The sequence below is a fragment of the Nyctereutes procyonoides genome, unplaced genomic scaffold, assembly GCF_905146905.1.
Source record: "Nyctereutes procyonoides isolate TBG_1078 unplaced genomic scaffold, NYPRO_anot_genome, whole genome shotgun sequence".
Classification (NCBI taxonomy): Eukaryota; Metazoa; Chordata; class Mammalia; order Carnivora; family Canidae; genus Nyctereutes; species Nyctereutes procyonoides.
The window spans coordinates 4,892,528-4,908,958 of NW_026575051.1; the positions used below are offsets into that span (position 1 = coordinate 4,892,528).

At 45.4% G+C, this 16,431-nt stretch overlaps 1 protein-coding gene across 1 annotated transcript; it reads left to right on the forward strand.

The window, feature by feature from the left end:
- The first annotated feature begins 3,729 nt into the window (after positions 1-3,729).
- On the forward strand, positions 3,730-10,443 carry LHFPL5 (LHFPL tetraspan subfamily member 5). Its single transcript, XM_055330365.1, has 2 exons — positions 3,730-4,141; positions 10,070-10,443. Exons 1-2 carry the CDS (start codon positions 3,730-3,732, stop codon positions 10,441-10,443), a joined length of 786 nt encoding a protein of 261 aa, XP_055186340.1.
- The last annotated feature ends 5,988 nt before the right edge of the window (positions 10,444-16,431 follow it).

Here is a 16,431-nt window from a genome sequence, read left to right on the forward strand (position 1 = left end):
CCAGGAAGGCAGATCTCTGATGTGCTGATGAAGATATGGAGAAAGCTGGTCTGCCGAAGGGAGGAAGAGCAGATCAGCCATTCAAGAAGAAGCAGTGGCAGCCATACCCTGACTTCTGATGGGTTTCCATGGCTGGCTGCATCCCTGCCCCTGTGGGGCCTGAAGCTCCCTTGTGTTCCTACAGTACATCCCCTTTGCTTAAGCCACAAACACAGACAACTCACTTCTGGGAAGGGGCTTAGAGCTCTGGATCAAAGTTAGATGTAGAGCAACCCTGGGAGTCAGAGCAGGAAGCAGACATGGAATCCACTCAAGATTCAAATTCCCCATTGGGAGACTTGCTTGTGTCCTCCAATCCTGTATGCATGAGCTGCACTGGAGAGAGCCCTGAGGCGGACAGCCCACCTGGGCCTCATGAAATGGGGAGGGACATTCTCCAAATAGAGAGTGGATTTTTGTTACCAAAGAAAGGGGAATGATTCTGGGCAAACCAGAATAATAGGTACCCCTTCCATTCCATCGGTGGCTGCCAAGTCCACAGACAATCCCAAGAAGTAGACTCAAATTACAACCAAGGTGTGTGATAATTGTGACTTCCAAATTTTCTCTGACTATCCAATCTCCAACTTGTTTAGGTGAGGGTAGGAAGCGAGGCATGCAGTGACTTTCAGTTTGACAGTCTCTTTTTATTTATTATTGTATTGTATTGTATTTTTTATTTTTGACAGTCTCTTTTTAATTCAATACTCAGCCTCAAGTATTCCTTTCACCACCCTTCTCTCCTGACCAAGGTAGGATGGAACATGAAGGAAAGCTTAGGCGGCTTCAAGGAAGCAGGGGCAGGGGTCTCTATGATCTGAGCCCTCTGTGGCTGCTGTAAGTAAGGATGTCTCTGGTCCCATCTCATCCGTCTGGTCCTGTATTTTTTTTTTAAAGATGACCTTTTTATTTTTATTTTTTTTAATTTTTATTTATTTATGATAGTTACACACAGAGAGAGAGAGAGAGAGAGGCAGAGACATAGGCAGAGGGAGAAGCAGGCTCCATGCACCGGAAGCCCGACGTGGGATTCAATCCCGGGTCTCCAGGATCGCGCCCTGGGCCAAAGGCAGGCGCCAAACCGCTGCGCCACTCAGGGATCCCTGGTCCTGTATTTTCTTTAAAAAGAATTTATGTATTTATTCATGAGAGAGAGAGAAACAGGCAGAGGGAGTACTAAGCAGGCTCCATGCAGGGACCCCAATATGGGACTCCCTCGGGGACACCAGTATCCCGCCCTGAGCCAAAGGCAGATGCGCAACTGCCGAGCCACCCAGGTGTCCTGTATTTGTAATCTGGGCTCTTATTTTTTTATTTTTTTAAAGATTTATTTATTTATTCATGAGAGACACAGAAAGAGAGAGGCAAAGACACAGGCAGAGGGAGAAGCAGGCTCCCCGCAGGGAGCCCGATGCGGACCCTATCCCAAATCCTGGGATTACGCCCTGAGCCGAAGGCAGACACCCAACTGCTGAGCCACCCAGGCGTCCGGTAATCTGGGCTCTTAGTACAGTTCCTGCTTTTGTCTGGTCAACAACCAAGTGAACTCCTTCCCACCTCCCACCCCCATATTTATAATCCCAACTCCTTGCCAGTGCTCCCTTCAAATGTTGCAACTATCCTGTGTCAGATAAAAATGCTAGGGAGATGGCCCGATGTCTCACAAGTCACTGCCCCAGTGCTAAATTCAGGATGTCTGTGTGATGTTGCCTCTCTTTCAGTTTGGTCATGATCATATCTCAATATTTTGAAACTTAGAGGCTAAATTGCAAAGTTAGTGACCATCAAAGAAGAAAGAGGGATAAACACCAAAATGTTAATAGTGGTAGTAATAATGATAAACATTTTGAGTACTTTTATATGTGAGACCTTGAACCAGTTTTGTAATTTTACCTAACTCTTATGTGATAGATAGTATTTTTTTAAAAAAAGATTTTATTTATTTATTTATTTACTTGACACACACAGCACACACAAGCAGGGGGAGCAGGAATGGGAATGGGAGAGGGAGAAACACACTCCTCGCTGAGCAGGGAGCCTGATGCAATACGGGGCTTGATCCCAGGACCTTGGGATCATGACTTGAGCCGAAGGCAGATGCTTACCTGACTGAGTCTCCCAGGCTCCCCGATACTATTTTTGTAAAAATATTTTGTTTATTTGTTTGAAGGAGGGGGAGGAACAGAGGGAGAGCAGGGGGACAAGCAGACTCCCCGATGAGCAGATCTCATCAAGCCCCATGAGGCTTGATCTCAGGATGCTGAGATCTTGACCTGAGCTGACACCAAGAGTCAGATGCTCAAAGGAGTGAGCCACTCAGGTGTCCCTGTGAGAGATACTATTATCTTCTCCATTTTATAGATGAAGAAACTGAGGTTTGGGAAGATTAAATCCATGGATGGTCACATAGATTAGTAAGCAGTTAACTCAATCCAGATAGTCTAAAGCCTGCTTTTAAGATGATCTTGGCTCTCCTTTGCTCCCAGCGTTGGGGTTATGAGTGATTTATATTCTTTTATGTAATCTTTCCTGGATTTTCCTATCTCTCTACACCAAACATGTGTTTACCTATGCAGTCAGGAGAAATACATATTTTGAAGAAGAGAGGTAAAAGAGGAATATGCGACAAAAACATAAATAGGAGAAAGATACTGTATTGAACAGAAACATGTTAAGGTCTGGGATGCTTCCTGATGCAATACGCACTTTGTAGTTGTCTCTTATCACACTATCAGTGTGCATTGCGAATATACAGACGCATATACATGTATGTAAGCGTCTCACTGTCTTTGAGGGCAGGAGCCCTGTCATTTTTATCTCTGTAGTTTTGCTTAGGGAAGATATCCTCCAGCATAGGGCTTCAGGACATTGTACGCACTTGGTAATTGCTGATGGAGGAGAAACCACAGAGATGAGAAACCAGTGACCGGAAGACACAATCAGAAAAGGTTTTGCTGGACTCCACAGGGTTGGGAGTGCTGAGAGGGCGACTAGGGAGCCAGGGAGGAGTTTAATGGGACCACGTGGGGGTGGGGGGTACGGACAGTGCTCAGGAAGAGGTTTTGGTTTTGCGGCAAGAAGGCAGGAATTGAACGGGAGGAATGTGACAGTCGCAACCCTCCCCTCCCAATTTTTGTGTGTTTCCCCCCCCCATCCCCCACCCCCGGCTCGGGCGGGTGAAGAGGAGTCTCCGTTCCCCGTGGCGGGAGTGCGCGGTGGGCGGGCCGCGCCTCCCCAGGCCGGGTCCTGGGTTTCCACTCCCTCCCCCGGCCCGAGTCCCGAGCGCTGGCCGCGGTGCTGAAGCCGCGCTCTCGCAGGAGGGAGCAAGGAGGGGCCGCGCGGGCGGAGGGGCGGAGCTCTCTGGAGCTCGGAGCTGGAAAGGGGGGCGGGGGGCAGGGCGGCGCCAGTAGGCCTGAGACCCTGGCGGGCAGGAGAGGAGGCAGGACACGGAGACAGCCTGGCTGGAGCGGACAAAGGCATTTGGACAAGCTTCCCCCAAAGAAACCAAGGTTGTCTTCCTTGTCTTATTTCCTAATTCTCTTTCTTCTACCTTGCAGGGACCCCCACCTTGCACCCCCCAGCCTCCTCCCCAAACTCGGCTTGGGAGTGACCCACTTCTAGGCCTCCATCTGCAAAGCCACTGGCTTACAGCCGCCCCCAGGATTCCAGCCCAGGGCCTACAGCCTCACCATGGTGAAGTTGCTGCCTGCCCAGGAGGCGGCCAAGATCTACCATACCAACTATGTGCGCAACTCGAGGGCTGTGGGTGTGATGTGGGGCACACTCACCATCTGCTTCTCCGTACTGGTCATGGCCCTCTTCATCCAGCCCTACTGGATCGGTGACAGTGTTAACACACCTCAGGCAGGCTATTTTGGCCTCTTCTCCTACTGTGTGGGCAACGTGCTGTCCTCTGAACTCATCTGCAAGGGTGGCCCACTGGACTTCTCCTCCATTCCCTCTAGAGCCTTCAAGACTGCCATGTTTTTTGTGGCCTTGGCCATGTTCCTCATCATCGGCTCCATCATCTGCTTTAGCCTTTTTTTCGTCTGCAACACAGCCACTGTCTACAAGATCTGCGCATGGATGCAGCTGGCTGCAGGTGAGCAGGATTAATGGGAGGGCAAGCAGGGGCCCACTTCAGGCTATAGGGTAAGCTGCACCATTCCATCCTCTGTGAAGCCTCTGGGTCTCTTACCCAGTCGTTCTCCTTTAGTTTAATTCTTTTTTTTTTCCAAAGATTTATTTATTTATTTTTTTAGTACTCTCTATACCCGACATGGGGCTCAAACCTGCAACCCCAAGATCGAGAGTCACTGGCTTCACTGACTGAGCTAGCCAGGTACCCCTTAGCTATTCTTCTTTAACCCAGTTCTACTCTATGCTCTGCCGAGCTTCTGAGGAGTAGAAAATTTTAGAATGGCTAAGACCAAAAGGATGGTTGAGGTCAAATTGTTCAACCCTCTCATCTTGCAGATGAGAACTGAGGTCCAGAGAGAGGAAGTGACTAGCCCAAGAACACACAGATAGTTGATAGAAGGTGTCCTGACTCCCAGGCCACCACATCAGAGGTTGTTGTTGCTCTGGGAAGGAAAAAGAAGGAAGCCTCCATTGTTGGCCCTGTGGGAATAGTATCCAACCCAGGGCAAAATAAGTAAAGTACATCCTAGACAGCTCTATCTCCCACTTCTGGGCATTTGTTCTTTCTTCTTTAAGTATCCCCAGATCCCTGCCTTCAATCCTTCCCTCCCACCCCAATTGTTCTCAGGGAGATTCTAAGGTCAGTCATTGATTTGGAGTGTTATGCTGTGACCTTTCCCATAGAAATTTGCATTAAGTTCCCTCTTTCTTGGTGGAGTGAAAAGCTTTATTCCCTAGTTATCAGTTGCCATACTTGAGGCAATAAATGACAGTGATATTTTGTGATGGGGCAGTTGGGTGGTGGCTAGAGTCTTTTAAAACTATGTGGGATTGGTAGCTACTTATGGTGCCCAGAGGCAAGGCCTTCCCTGCCCCTTTTTCTTGTTCCTGGCCCAGGCAGCCCGCTCAGTCTTTGGGTCATCTGGTCCTGTTCTCCTCTAAAGCCCAGAAAGAGATGGCCCAAGGCCTTGCCCTGTAGCCCTTGGTCCCTTTCTACTCCAAGGTCATGCACAGACTGCCCATGCTAGGGAGATGTCCAGGAGCAGTGGTGGGACTTCAGACTCCAAAGAAAACCATCTTGACATCGTTGGTTAGAATGAGAAGCAGCATTATCCACAATAGGGGGAATGGTGCCAGGATCAGAATCCCAGACAACCAAACACATAGACTCAATACTCTGTCAGAGTTGGAGGGGACCCCAGAGAGGTGTGGGTATCCCCCCAGCTACAGATGAGGAATCTGGGGCTAAGAAAGAGGAAAAGAAAAAAAAAAAAGAGGAAAAGACTTGACCAAGACTATAGCAGAGCAACTGGCAACTAAGGACCCCAAGGGGACCAAGGGGAACTAAAGCAGTGGGTTCCAGGAAACTAGATGTGTTCCAAAGATATTTATGGAAGCCACATATTTATGTAAGTATAATAACTTACAAAGCACTTTCATATATCTCATCTAGAAGAGCCCCATCCCTACCTAGGGAGGGATTTATTTTATTTTATATTTATATATATCCTCTTCATGGGTAACTTGTCTTTTAGCAAATGGACAGGACCTTTGATTCCGAATCTTGTACTCAGGCTACTGACTTGGCTCCAGAGCTCCTCCCCAATCTGTCCACCATCTCCCTCTCCTCTGGTCTCTATATGATGAGGGAGGGGCTGGGGCAGGGCTGAGGTCAATCTTGGTGGGCAGTGGGGAGAAGGAAGGGGAATGAAGATTTAGCAGTTTTGTGACAAACTGGCATGCTTACCAGCTGGCCCTCCATATCAGAACTATGGAATGCTGGAACCACAACCATTCCTTTCATTCTCCACACTGCCCCCTCCCACAACCTCCTGCAACAGGTGCTATTTGCTGAACAGGCAGTGCCTGGGAGAATTTGGGTGGGGGAGGCATCATCAGGCCATTTGAATTAGACTCTATGTAATGGAGCTGGAGACACTGATAGCAGAAGTGGCCAGATGCCATCCTATGAAACATTTATGTCAGGGGAGAGCGAAGGTGGTATCATGTTCCATTCTTTGGTGTAGGGGAATGGAAGATGAGCCAAAGGGAGGGACGAAGAGCGCATGTGCTCTGCAGACAGCAACTGGGACATGCATCCGTTTGAAGCTGTCTCAACCAGTTAGTTTAATCGAGAAACCTGAGATCAGGGAAGGGACAGGAGTAAGGAAAGAGGATAGATAACTGGGGCAGTGTGAGGCTATAGTTTAACAATGTTAATTTAGCTTCTGGATGCCAGTTTTTTTTTTTAATACATTTTTTTTAAAATTTTTTAAATTTATTTATGATAGTCACAGAGAGAGAGAGAGAAAGAGAGAGAGAGAGGGGCAGAGACACAGGCAGAGGGAGAAGCAGGCTCCATGCACCGGGAGCCCGACGTGGGATTCGATCCCGGGTCTCCAGGATTGCGCCCTGGGCCAAAGGCAGGCGCTAAACCGCTGCGCCACCCAGGGATCCCTGGATGCCAGTTGTAAACTGTGTGTGGCTCTAGCTCCTAGAAACATAGGTAGGGCAAGTTGCATGTCTTTCTGAGTCTTGGTAACCTCCTCTGTCAGAATGTAGCAACGTACCTCCTATCACAAAGTTCTGTGAGGATGGGATGTATAAGGCATATGAAACACCTTCTACAGTGCTTGTCACATAGTAGGTGCTCAGTAGCTGTGAAAAACTCAAAAGCAACTTTATCAGTTAGGATAGGTGAGGTAACAACTCCTAAATCTAAGTGTCTTAAAACAAAAGTTTATTTTTTGCTTGTGGTACATGCTCATTGAGGATCAGTGCTCTCACAGTTCTCTCCTGAAACCCTGGCTGATATAATATCAGGTGTCAACCAGCTTTCATCATTGCAGAGTGAAAGGGAGCTCTGGAAGGTCTCTCCCCAGCAGTTAAACACTCTACATTTCTGCTCATATTTTGTTGTCTAAGGGAAGTCTTATGGCTTTGCCTAACTTGAAAAGAAGAGACCAAGGAAGTATAATCCTACTATATACCTGAAATATTTGTGAACACCTCTAATGCCATGCACATCCACTGAAGCTGCTTCCATTTGACTTTAGTGCCAATAATAATAGCAACAAATGGCAGTAACTGGCTGCTCGCTATGAATCAGATGCTGCACTGAGCATTTTCTCTACATGACCACACTTAATCCTCATAATTCTGTTATGAGTCAGGCATTATTATCTCATTATTTTACAGATGAGAGACTGGAAATCAGAAAGGGTAGGAAAATTTGCCCGAGAATAGCATGCTGGCCTCCTCTTAGAGCCCTGAGACACTATAAATAGGGTTCACCCCTACCGTGTGTCCAGGTGCCTGGGTCAGGGGCTCACAGAGGGTTGCTTCCAGGTTAGAGGCCCTGGGATATTTTCCAGAGATGCTATGGAAGGAAAATGGGCCCAAGGGGAGGAAATGGGGAGAATGGAAAATCCATAAGGGAGACTTCTTTTCACATTGACCTGTTCCCCCTCCCACCACGGTTAAGGTAGGGGCCATGTTAGTCACCAAAGCACAGGTCTTACACTAACTGGGGAAGGACATAGGTTTTACCAAAGAGCTCTGGGAAGGTTCCTGCTCTCCTTCCCTAGGTATATACCTGAAACACTTCTCATTTTGTCACTATGTATGAAATGTCAGCACTAAATACATTCAGCTCTTTGGAGAAGTGTGTCTGGGAGTTGAGGGAATTAATTTTGTGGTCAAAAAAGTCAGGATCCATGAGTTCAGGTGTTGGCTCTGCTCTAGCTGGATGACTGGGCAACTCACTTGGTTTCTCTGAGACTTCAGTTTTCTAATCTGTAAAATGGGATATTAATTCATGGCCTACTTCACAGAGCTATTGTCAGAATCAAGAGAAAAATGGTATGGGAAGTATTTTGTGACCTATAAGAGAACTATATAAGTAAGCTTGACCTGTATAAAATCAAAGGAGAGTTGATATACATTTAGGTGAGGAGGTGGGATCCTGATCTTTATATTTTACTGTACATTCATTTGATCTGCCGACCTTCCCTGCAAGCAGAAACTGAGCTCAAGGTAGGTAACTAGGTCCTATGAGGTTCTTCTTAGGTGCTCCTGGGTAGGGTACAACCTTGGAACTAGAGAGCCTTCAGGCCTGTGGAAGGAGGATCAGGAATGGGAAAGTAGCACAGATCATGGAAGGCACCCCTTGCCTACATGGTGGTGGTCCTTGGGGTTGCCTTGGTCACATTCCAGGATTATGTCACCTACCTGTGCAGCTGAGGTGGGATGGTCATTGGTGGGAGGGCATGGGAGAAGTGAAGTGAAGGTAGGGAAAATGACATTTTTGGCTGTAAATACTAAGTCAATGAGCACACAGGATGGGATAATCGTAGCTAACACTCATGACGTACTAAATATGTGCCAAGCACTTTTCCATTATTAACCCATTTGAACCTCACTACAATCCAAATGAGTAGGGACTATTCATATTCCTACTTTATAGATGAGGAAACTGAGGCCCAAAAATCTCAAGTGGCTTGCTCTGACCCACGCAGTTAGTTAGCAAAGAGCTGGGCTTGGAATCCAGCCTGACTTTGCTAGTGTTTCCCTGCTTTTCCTATTGAGAGAATTACCTGAAAGAATGTTTTATTTTTATTTTCTTATTTTTTTTTAGATTTTATTTATTTATTTATGAGAGACAGAGAGAGAGAGAGAGAGAGAGAGAGAGAGAGAGAGAGGCAGAGACATAGGCAGAGACAGAAGCAGGTTCCATGCAGGGAGCCCGACGTGGGACTCCATCCCGAGTCTCCAGGATCAGGCCCTGGGCTGAAGGCGGCGCTAAACCGCTGAGCCACCCGGGCTGCCCTGAAAGAATGTTTTAAAAACAGGGATTCTTGAGCTCTGGAAATCAGCATTTTATTTTATTTTATTTTTAAAGACTTTATTTATTCATGAGAGACACACACAGAGAGAGAGAGAGAGAGAGAGAGAGAGAAAGGCAAAGACACAGGCAGAGGGAGAAGCAGGCTCCATGCAGGGAGGCCGACGTGGGACTCGATCCCCGGTCTCCAGGATCACACCCTGGGCTGAAGGCAGTGCTAAACCACTGAGCCACCTGGGCTTCCCTGGAAATCAGCATTTTAAATAAATATTAGAGATTCTTAAATTCAGGGAAGGGTTAGCAACTGCACTGAACTCTACTAAGTAAGGCTTGAAGAGGCCTATTTGCTTGAATGAAAAGTTCATGAAGGAAGAAGCCAGAGATGGGGCTGCAAAATTTTGTGTATTCATTAAATCTAAGATTCCCAAGTTGTAGAACATGCCATTATTGTATGTGCTGTAAGGAGGAAAAATACTTTTTTTTTTCTTAAATAGCAGAATGTGGGACTTGAACTTGCAACCCTGAGATTAAGACCTGAGCTGATATCAAGAGTCAGACGCTTCACCGACTGAACCACCCAGATGCCCAGGAAAAATACTTCTAATCAAACGATGGCCTGAAACTTTCTTATTATACTTATTTCAGAACTATTGGAGTATGAAGAAATATTCATCTTAGGAGTGATGAGTTCTCTGGGTTGGGACCAGATTTTGGCAGGGTTTGAAGCCAGGGTAGCCGATGCCTCATCAAGTCCACAGTGAGGGGCGTGGCTGAGGGCCTAGTAGGACCACCTGGTGCCATGGCAGGCTCTACTGAGGAGCTCTGCTTTCTGCCTCTACCCATGACCAAGGGCAATGGACTTTAGTTCTTGGATCTTCAATTTTCTACCATGTGTTCTACAAGAGTGATGGTAGGAGCGGCCCCATATGTCACAGGCTGTTAACACCAGGAGAAGGGAGGTGACAAGATGTCAGCAGTGCAGGGTGGGAGGTAGCAGGCAGAGCATACCCAGTCTGACAGCATCTGCACCCCCTGCTGCCCTCTCAGCCACAGGCCTGATGATTGGCTGCCTGGTCTACCCAGATGGTTGGGACTCAAGTGAGGTGCGGCGCATGTGTGGGGAGCAGACGGGCAAGTATACACTGGGCCAGTGCACCATCCGCTGGGCCTTCATGCTGGCCATCCTCAGCATCGGAGATGCCCTCATCCTCTCCTTCCTGGCCTTTGTGCTGGGCTACCGGCAGGACAAGCTCCTCCCGGATGACTACAAGGCAGATGGAAAAGGTAACTCTCATCCCCCAAAGAGGTTTCAGCCATTGGTCCTTGGCCAAGGGTTGGGGACACCAAGACCAATCAGACATGCCCTTATTCCAGAGGCCAACGGCCAGTGGGGGTTTGCAAGCCAGCAGGTGATGAGGTGATGACAGCAGCTGCCTGTGATAGAAGAGTGTCTTTCTGTCTCCCTCATGCCCTCGCTCCTGTCAGGGTCTACAGAGGAGAGAACCCTGGTCCAGCCTGGGGAGGTAGGTATGGCCTCCTAGAGAAGGCAGCATTGACTGGGTCTTAAAGTTCACTGGGAGTTTGCTCAGTGCAGAGAGAGGAACAACAGGTTAGCAGAGGGCTGAGTTGTGGGGGCTAGAGGAGAAAGGCAGGTTGGGGGCAGATGTGACAGCTTGTGGAGTGCAGATGGTGGGTGCTCCCTTGAGTTAAAGTAGCTTTGGGTTTCATTTTTTTTTAAATCTTTAAAAGATTTTATTTTTTTATTCATGAGAGACACACAGAGAGAAAGAGGTAGAGACACAGGCATAGAGAAAAGCAGGCTCCATGCAGAGACCTCTCCAGTCTCCTTTCCCCATAGTTGTCTTCACCCCATTGACCTGAACTAGAAGAAAGAGGCAAACTCCCTTGCCCCCTCGCCCCCCATGACCAAGGACCCTTCCCAGATGAGGAACTTAAAGCCCGGAAGGGAGACCCACCCAGAAGTACACAGAAAGGTGGAGAAAGGTGGTGCAAAGAGCCCAGAACTCTGGGCTTCTCTGGCTCAGCCCAGGGCCCACTTCTCCATAAGGAAGTAATCAAACATCTCACCCTTCTTTGTAAATAGAAGAGTGACTCCCACACCTAAGCTAAGTGGTTAAAGATGAAAAGCAAATTATTAGAATGAGCTGGGCCAAGGAGGAGAGAAAAGAGAGGTATCTTTCCATTGTAGAAGGTGCCTATAGCTTCTAGGTTCTGGGGATACTCAAAGCCTGGGTCCCTTGAAAACCCCATAAAGGGAAGGGAAATGGAACTAGTATTTACCGAGCCTTTTCCATGTGCAGGAATGATGTAAGGTTTGTTCATAGGAAACATTTTTATTTAAGCTGCATAGCAATCCTGTGAGGACAGGTTGGAGGTGGCGAGTCCAGCAGCAAGCTGCACAACCAGCACTTTCTCCAGTGATGGAGGGTTTTCCAGAAAGGCTTCAGCAGGAGCTGCTGGAGGCATTTTATTTAGCTCTCATCCTCAAGGCAGGGCCAGCCTTAAATCTGTCTGGACACAGCAGAAAACACCTTTATATAGCTCATTTGCATTATTTCCTTTTCAGAGGGGATTCTTTCAGCTGGAAAGAAATTTCATTGACATTATCCATTCATTCACCTGTTTAGCTCACAACCCTGAGATCAAGACCTCACTGAGATCAAGAGTCAGGGTCTACAGAGGAGAGAGCTACTTAACTGACTGAGCTACCCAGGCATCCCCACATAACTCCCTTTAAAGTCCTTTCTTTAGGCAGCCCAGGTGGCTCAGCAGTTTAGCGCCACCTTGGGCCCAGGGTGTGGTCCTGGAGACCCAGTATCAAGTCCCGCATCGGGCTCCCTGCATCGGGCTCCTTGCGTGGAGCCTGCTTCTCCCTCTGCCTGTGCCTCTGCCTCTCTCTCTGTGTGTGTCTCTCATGAATAGATAAATAAAAAATCTTAAAAAAAAATAAAGTGCTTTCTTTTAAAATCTTATTTTATTTTTGAAAAGATTTTATTTATGTGACAGAGAGAGAAGGCCCAAGGAGGGGGAGCAGCAGAGGGAGAGGGATAAGTTCCCTGCTCATCAGGGAGCCCGATGTGAGGCTCCATCTTAGGACCCTGGGATCATGACCTGATCCAAAGGCAGATGCTCAACCAACTGAGCCATCCAGGTGCTGCGCCCCGCCCCCGCCTCTTTAAAGTGCTTTCTTATGAAGAGATGGTTTTGTCCATTTGACACTTTTCTTTACAAATCATAATGTCAGTTGGCTCTCCTCTCCTTTCCTTTCTCCTTTCATATCCCCTCAACCTGTTTTCAATCTTTTCGGATTTTTTTCTCTCCATATTTTAGTTTCTTCACTATCATGCAGGATTTAATTCATCCTTTTTGTTTATTATCTGTTAGAAAATACCCACATAACCTTTCTGAATACATCTAACTATTCAGTGAAGTAGTTATTGCCTCTGTCAAAGCACAGAATTGAATCAGGAAAGCAGAGTTTGAATCCCAGTTCTTCCAAGTCACTTTCTTCAAGGTAAAAAGGGCGACACCAACTCCTGCTCTGTTACCTCCATTAGTGTGTGGCATGAGCGAAACAATGAAAGCAGGAATGAAGCCTTGCACAAGTACAGAGTTGCTGATCCACTCTTTAAGAGTTAAGGAGGCAGAGGAGAATGAGTGTGGGCTTTGGAGTCAGACCTGGATTTAAAATTTGGGCTCCACTGTTATCTAACTGTGACTTTGCAGAGATTAATTAACTTCTCTGAGTCTCAGCTTCCTCATCTGACCCTCATTTTTATGGAGAGAGATAGGTGGCAGGTTTCTCCTCATTTGTAAAAAATACCTACTTCAAAAAATCATGAACAAGATAAGGCTCAGCAACAAGATAAGGATATCTGCTCTTGTCACTGCTGTTGAAGACTGTACTGGAGGTTATAGCCAGGGCAATTAGGCAAGAAAAAGAAAGAAAAGAAATCCAGTTTGGAGAGGAAGAAGTATAACTATCTCTATTAGCAGATGACATGATTTTGCACATAGAAAATCCTAAATAATCCACTAAAAATCTATTAAAGCTAATATATAACATCAGCAAAATTGCAAGATATAAGCAATATACAAGAATCTATTGCATTTGTATACACTAGCAATAAACAATCTGAACATGACATTAAAACAATTTCATTTATAATAGCATAAAAAAGAATAAAATATGCATAAATAAATTTAACAAAAGAAATGTAAGATTTATACATGAAAATTAAAAAACATTGCTGGAAGTTATTAAAGGCCTAAATAGATGGAAACATTCATGTTTATTGATCAGAAAACTTAATATATTAAGATGGCAGTGCTCCCCAAACTGATCTACAGATTCAAGGCAATCCTTATCAAAATCTCCGTTGTTTTTTTGCAGAAATTGATAAGCTGATCCTAAAATGGAAATGCAAGGGACCCAGAATAGCCAAAACAATCACAAAGAAGAAAGAGATTGGAGGACACTCATGTCCTGATTTTGAAACTTACTACAAAGCTACAGTAATCAAGATGGTGTGGTACTGGTATGAGGACAGACATACAGATCAATGGAATAAAATGGAGATTCCAGAAATAAAGCCAAGCATCTATGGCAAATTTTCTTTCTTTCAATTTTCTTTCTTTCTTTCTTTCTTTCTTTCTTTCTTTCTTTCTTTCTTTCTTTCCTTTTTCTTTCTTTCTTTCTTTCTCTTTCTCTTTCTTTCTTTCTTTCTTTCTTTTTCTTTCTTCTTTCTTTCTTTCTTTCTTTCCTTTCTCTTTCTTTCTTTCTTTCTTTCTTTCTTTCTTTCTTTCTTTCCTTCCTTCCTTCCTTCCTTCCTTCCTTCCTTCCTTCCTTCTCTTTCTTTCTTCTTTCTTTTCTTTCATTTTATTTATTCATGAGAGACACACAGAGAGAGAGAGGCAGAGACATAGGCAGAGGGAGAAGCAGGCTCCCTGTGGGGAGCTTGATGTAGAACTCGATCCCAGGACCTGGGGATCATACCTGGAGGCAAAGGCAGACACTCAACCACTGAGCCACCCAGATGCCCCAGGGCAAATTGATTTTCAACAGATGCCAAGACCACTCAGTGAAGGAAAAGAATACTGTTTTCAATAAATGGTGCTGGAACAACCACATGCAAAAGAATGAAGTTGGACTACATAGCCACCTCACAATGTATATAAAAACTCAGAATGGATCAAAGACCTAAATGTAAGATGTAAAATTATAAAAATCTTAGAAGAAAGCAAAAGTATAAATCTTTGTGATCCTAGATTAGGCAGAGGTTTCTTAGAAGTGATACCTAATACACAAGCAACTAAAGGAAAAATATAAATAAATTGGATTTCATGAAAAACAAAAACTTTATTTTTTTAAATCCTTTTTTTTTTTTTTAAAGATCTTATTTATTTATTCACAGAGACACACAGAGAGAGGCAGAGACACAGGCAGAGGGAGAAGCAGGCTCCATGAAGGGAGCCCGATGCAGGACTCGATCCCAGGTCTCCAGGATCACACCCTAGGCTGCAGGCAGTGCTAAACCGCCGCGCCCCGGGGCTGCCTGAAAAACAAAAACTTTAAAGATTACCAACCAGAAAGTGAAAAGACAATCCAAAGATTGGGAGAAAATACTTGCAAATCATGATTCTAGTATCCAGAATAGATTAAGAACTCCTACAACCTAAGAAGTAAAAAATATAAATAACCCAATTTTTAAAGTGGGCAAAGGATTTGAACAGACATTTCTCCAAGGAAGGCATCCAAATAAGCATATGAAAAGACAGTCTTCGTCACTAGTCATCAGGAAAATGCAAATCAAAACCCCAGTGAGCTATTTCACAGTCACTAGGATAAAGTCAATAAAAAAGATGAACAATAACAGGTGTTGGTGGGCATGTGGGGAAATTGGAACTCTCATATGCTGCTAGTGAAAATGCAAAATCATGCAGTTGCTGTGGAAAACAGAAGGGCAGTTCCTCAAATGGTTAAACATAGAGTTACCATGTGACTAGATATGTAGATATAATTTACTCCTAAATGTGTATGCAAGAAAATTGAAAATATGTTTGTACCACAACTTGTATACAAATGGTCATAGCAGCCTAATAGCCGAAAAGTGGAAACAACACAAATATGCATCACCTGATGACTTGGGTAGACGATATGTGTATATCTGCCCAGTGGAATATTATTTAGCTTTAAAAAGGAAAGAAGAGGGGCAGCCCAGGTGGCTCAGCGGTTTAGCGCCGCCTTCTGCCCAGGGCGTGATCCTGGAGACCCAGGATCGAGTCCCACGTCAGGCTCCCTGCATGGAGCCTGCTTCTCCCTCTGCCTCTCTCTCTCTCTCTCTCTCTCTCTCTGTGTCTCTCATGAATAAATAAAATCTTTAAAAATAATAATAATAAATAAATAAATAAAAAGGAATGAAGTTCTCCTAAGTGCTACCATATGGATGAACCTTGAAGACATTGTGAGAGGAGCCATACACAAAAGACCATATTTTGTATGGTCCCATTTATATAAAGTGTTCAGAATAGGCAGATCCGTAAAGAAAGAATGTAGATTTCAGTAGTTGTCCAGAGCTGTAAAGAGGGGGAAATAGGGAGTGATTGATAATAGGTTTCTCTTTGGGGCGATGGAAATGTTCTAGAATTGGATAGCAGTGGTGGTTGCACAACTCGGTGATTATACTGACAACCCACCAAGCTGTACACTTTAAATGAGTAAATTTTATGTTAGTAAGTTATACCTCAATAAAAAAAAAAGACAGTGTGAGGGATTAGATAGTGTGTATAAAGCACTAACAGTGCCTGCATGTTATACAGGTGATTCATAAATATTAGTTCTCTCCCCCTCCTGTCCTTCCAGCATCTCCAACTTTTCACACCATACATCTGCCCACCCAGTAACAGCCCCTGCACTCCATGTGCCCACCGACAGGTTCAGGCACTGGGGGTACAGGATTGAGGGAAGAAGTCTAATTGGACCTTCCCATCTGATAAGGGACACCACAGGCAATATGGAATCACAAGCTGATGAACGTTATGAAGAAAAAAACCCTGCAAGGCTTTTTGAGAGTGAATGAAAGAAATCTGATCTAGTTTGGAGAGGGAGAGGGAGTTATCCTGAAAACAAGGCTTGGTTGTAAACAAATGATGTTCTCTTTTTCCTTGCAGAGGAAGTCTGAAGCAGCTGAAGGGTTGGTGAGTAATTCCATTGTTGGGTGGTCTTCGTGCTTTTGCAAGGGCTGTGGCCTCCCTGTTTGCTTACTGACTCATCGGGCTGGATGGCTGGTGGGGCTGGGGAGAGGAACAAGGACTCTGGCAGGGGCTCACTGGCATCTGAGACCCTCTCGTTCTACTTCTGTCTCCAGAAGGGGAAAAAGAACAGGAAG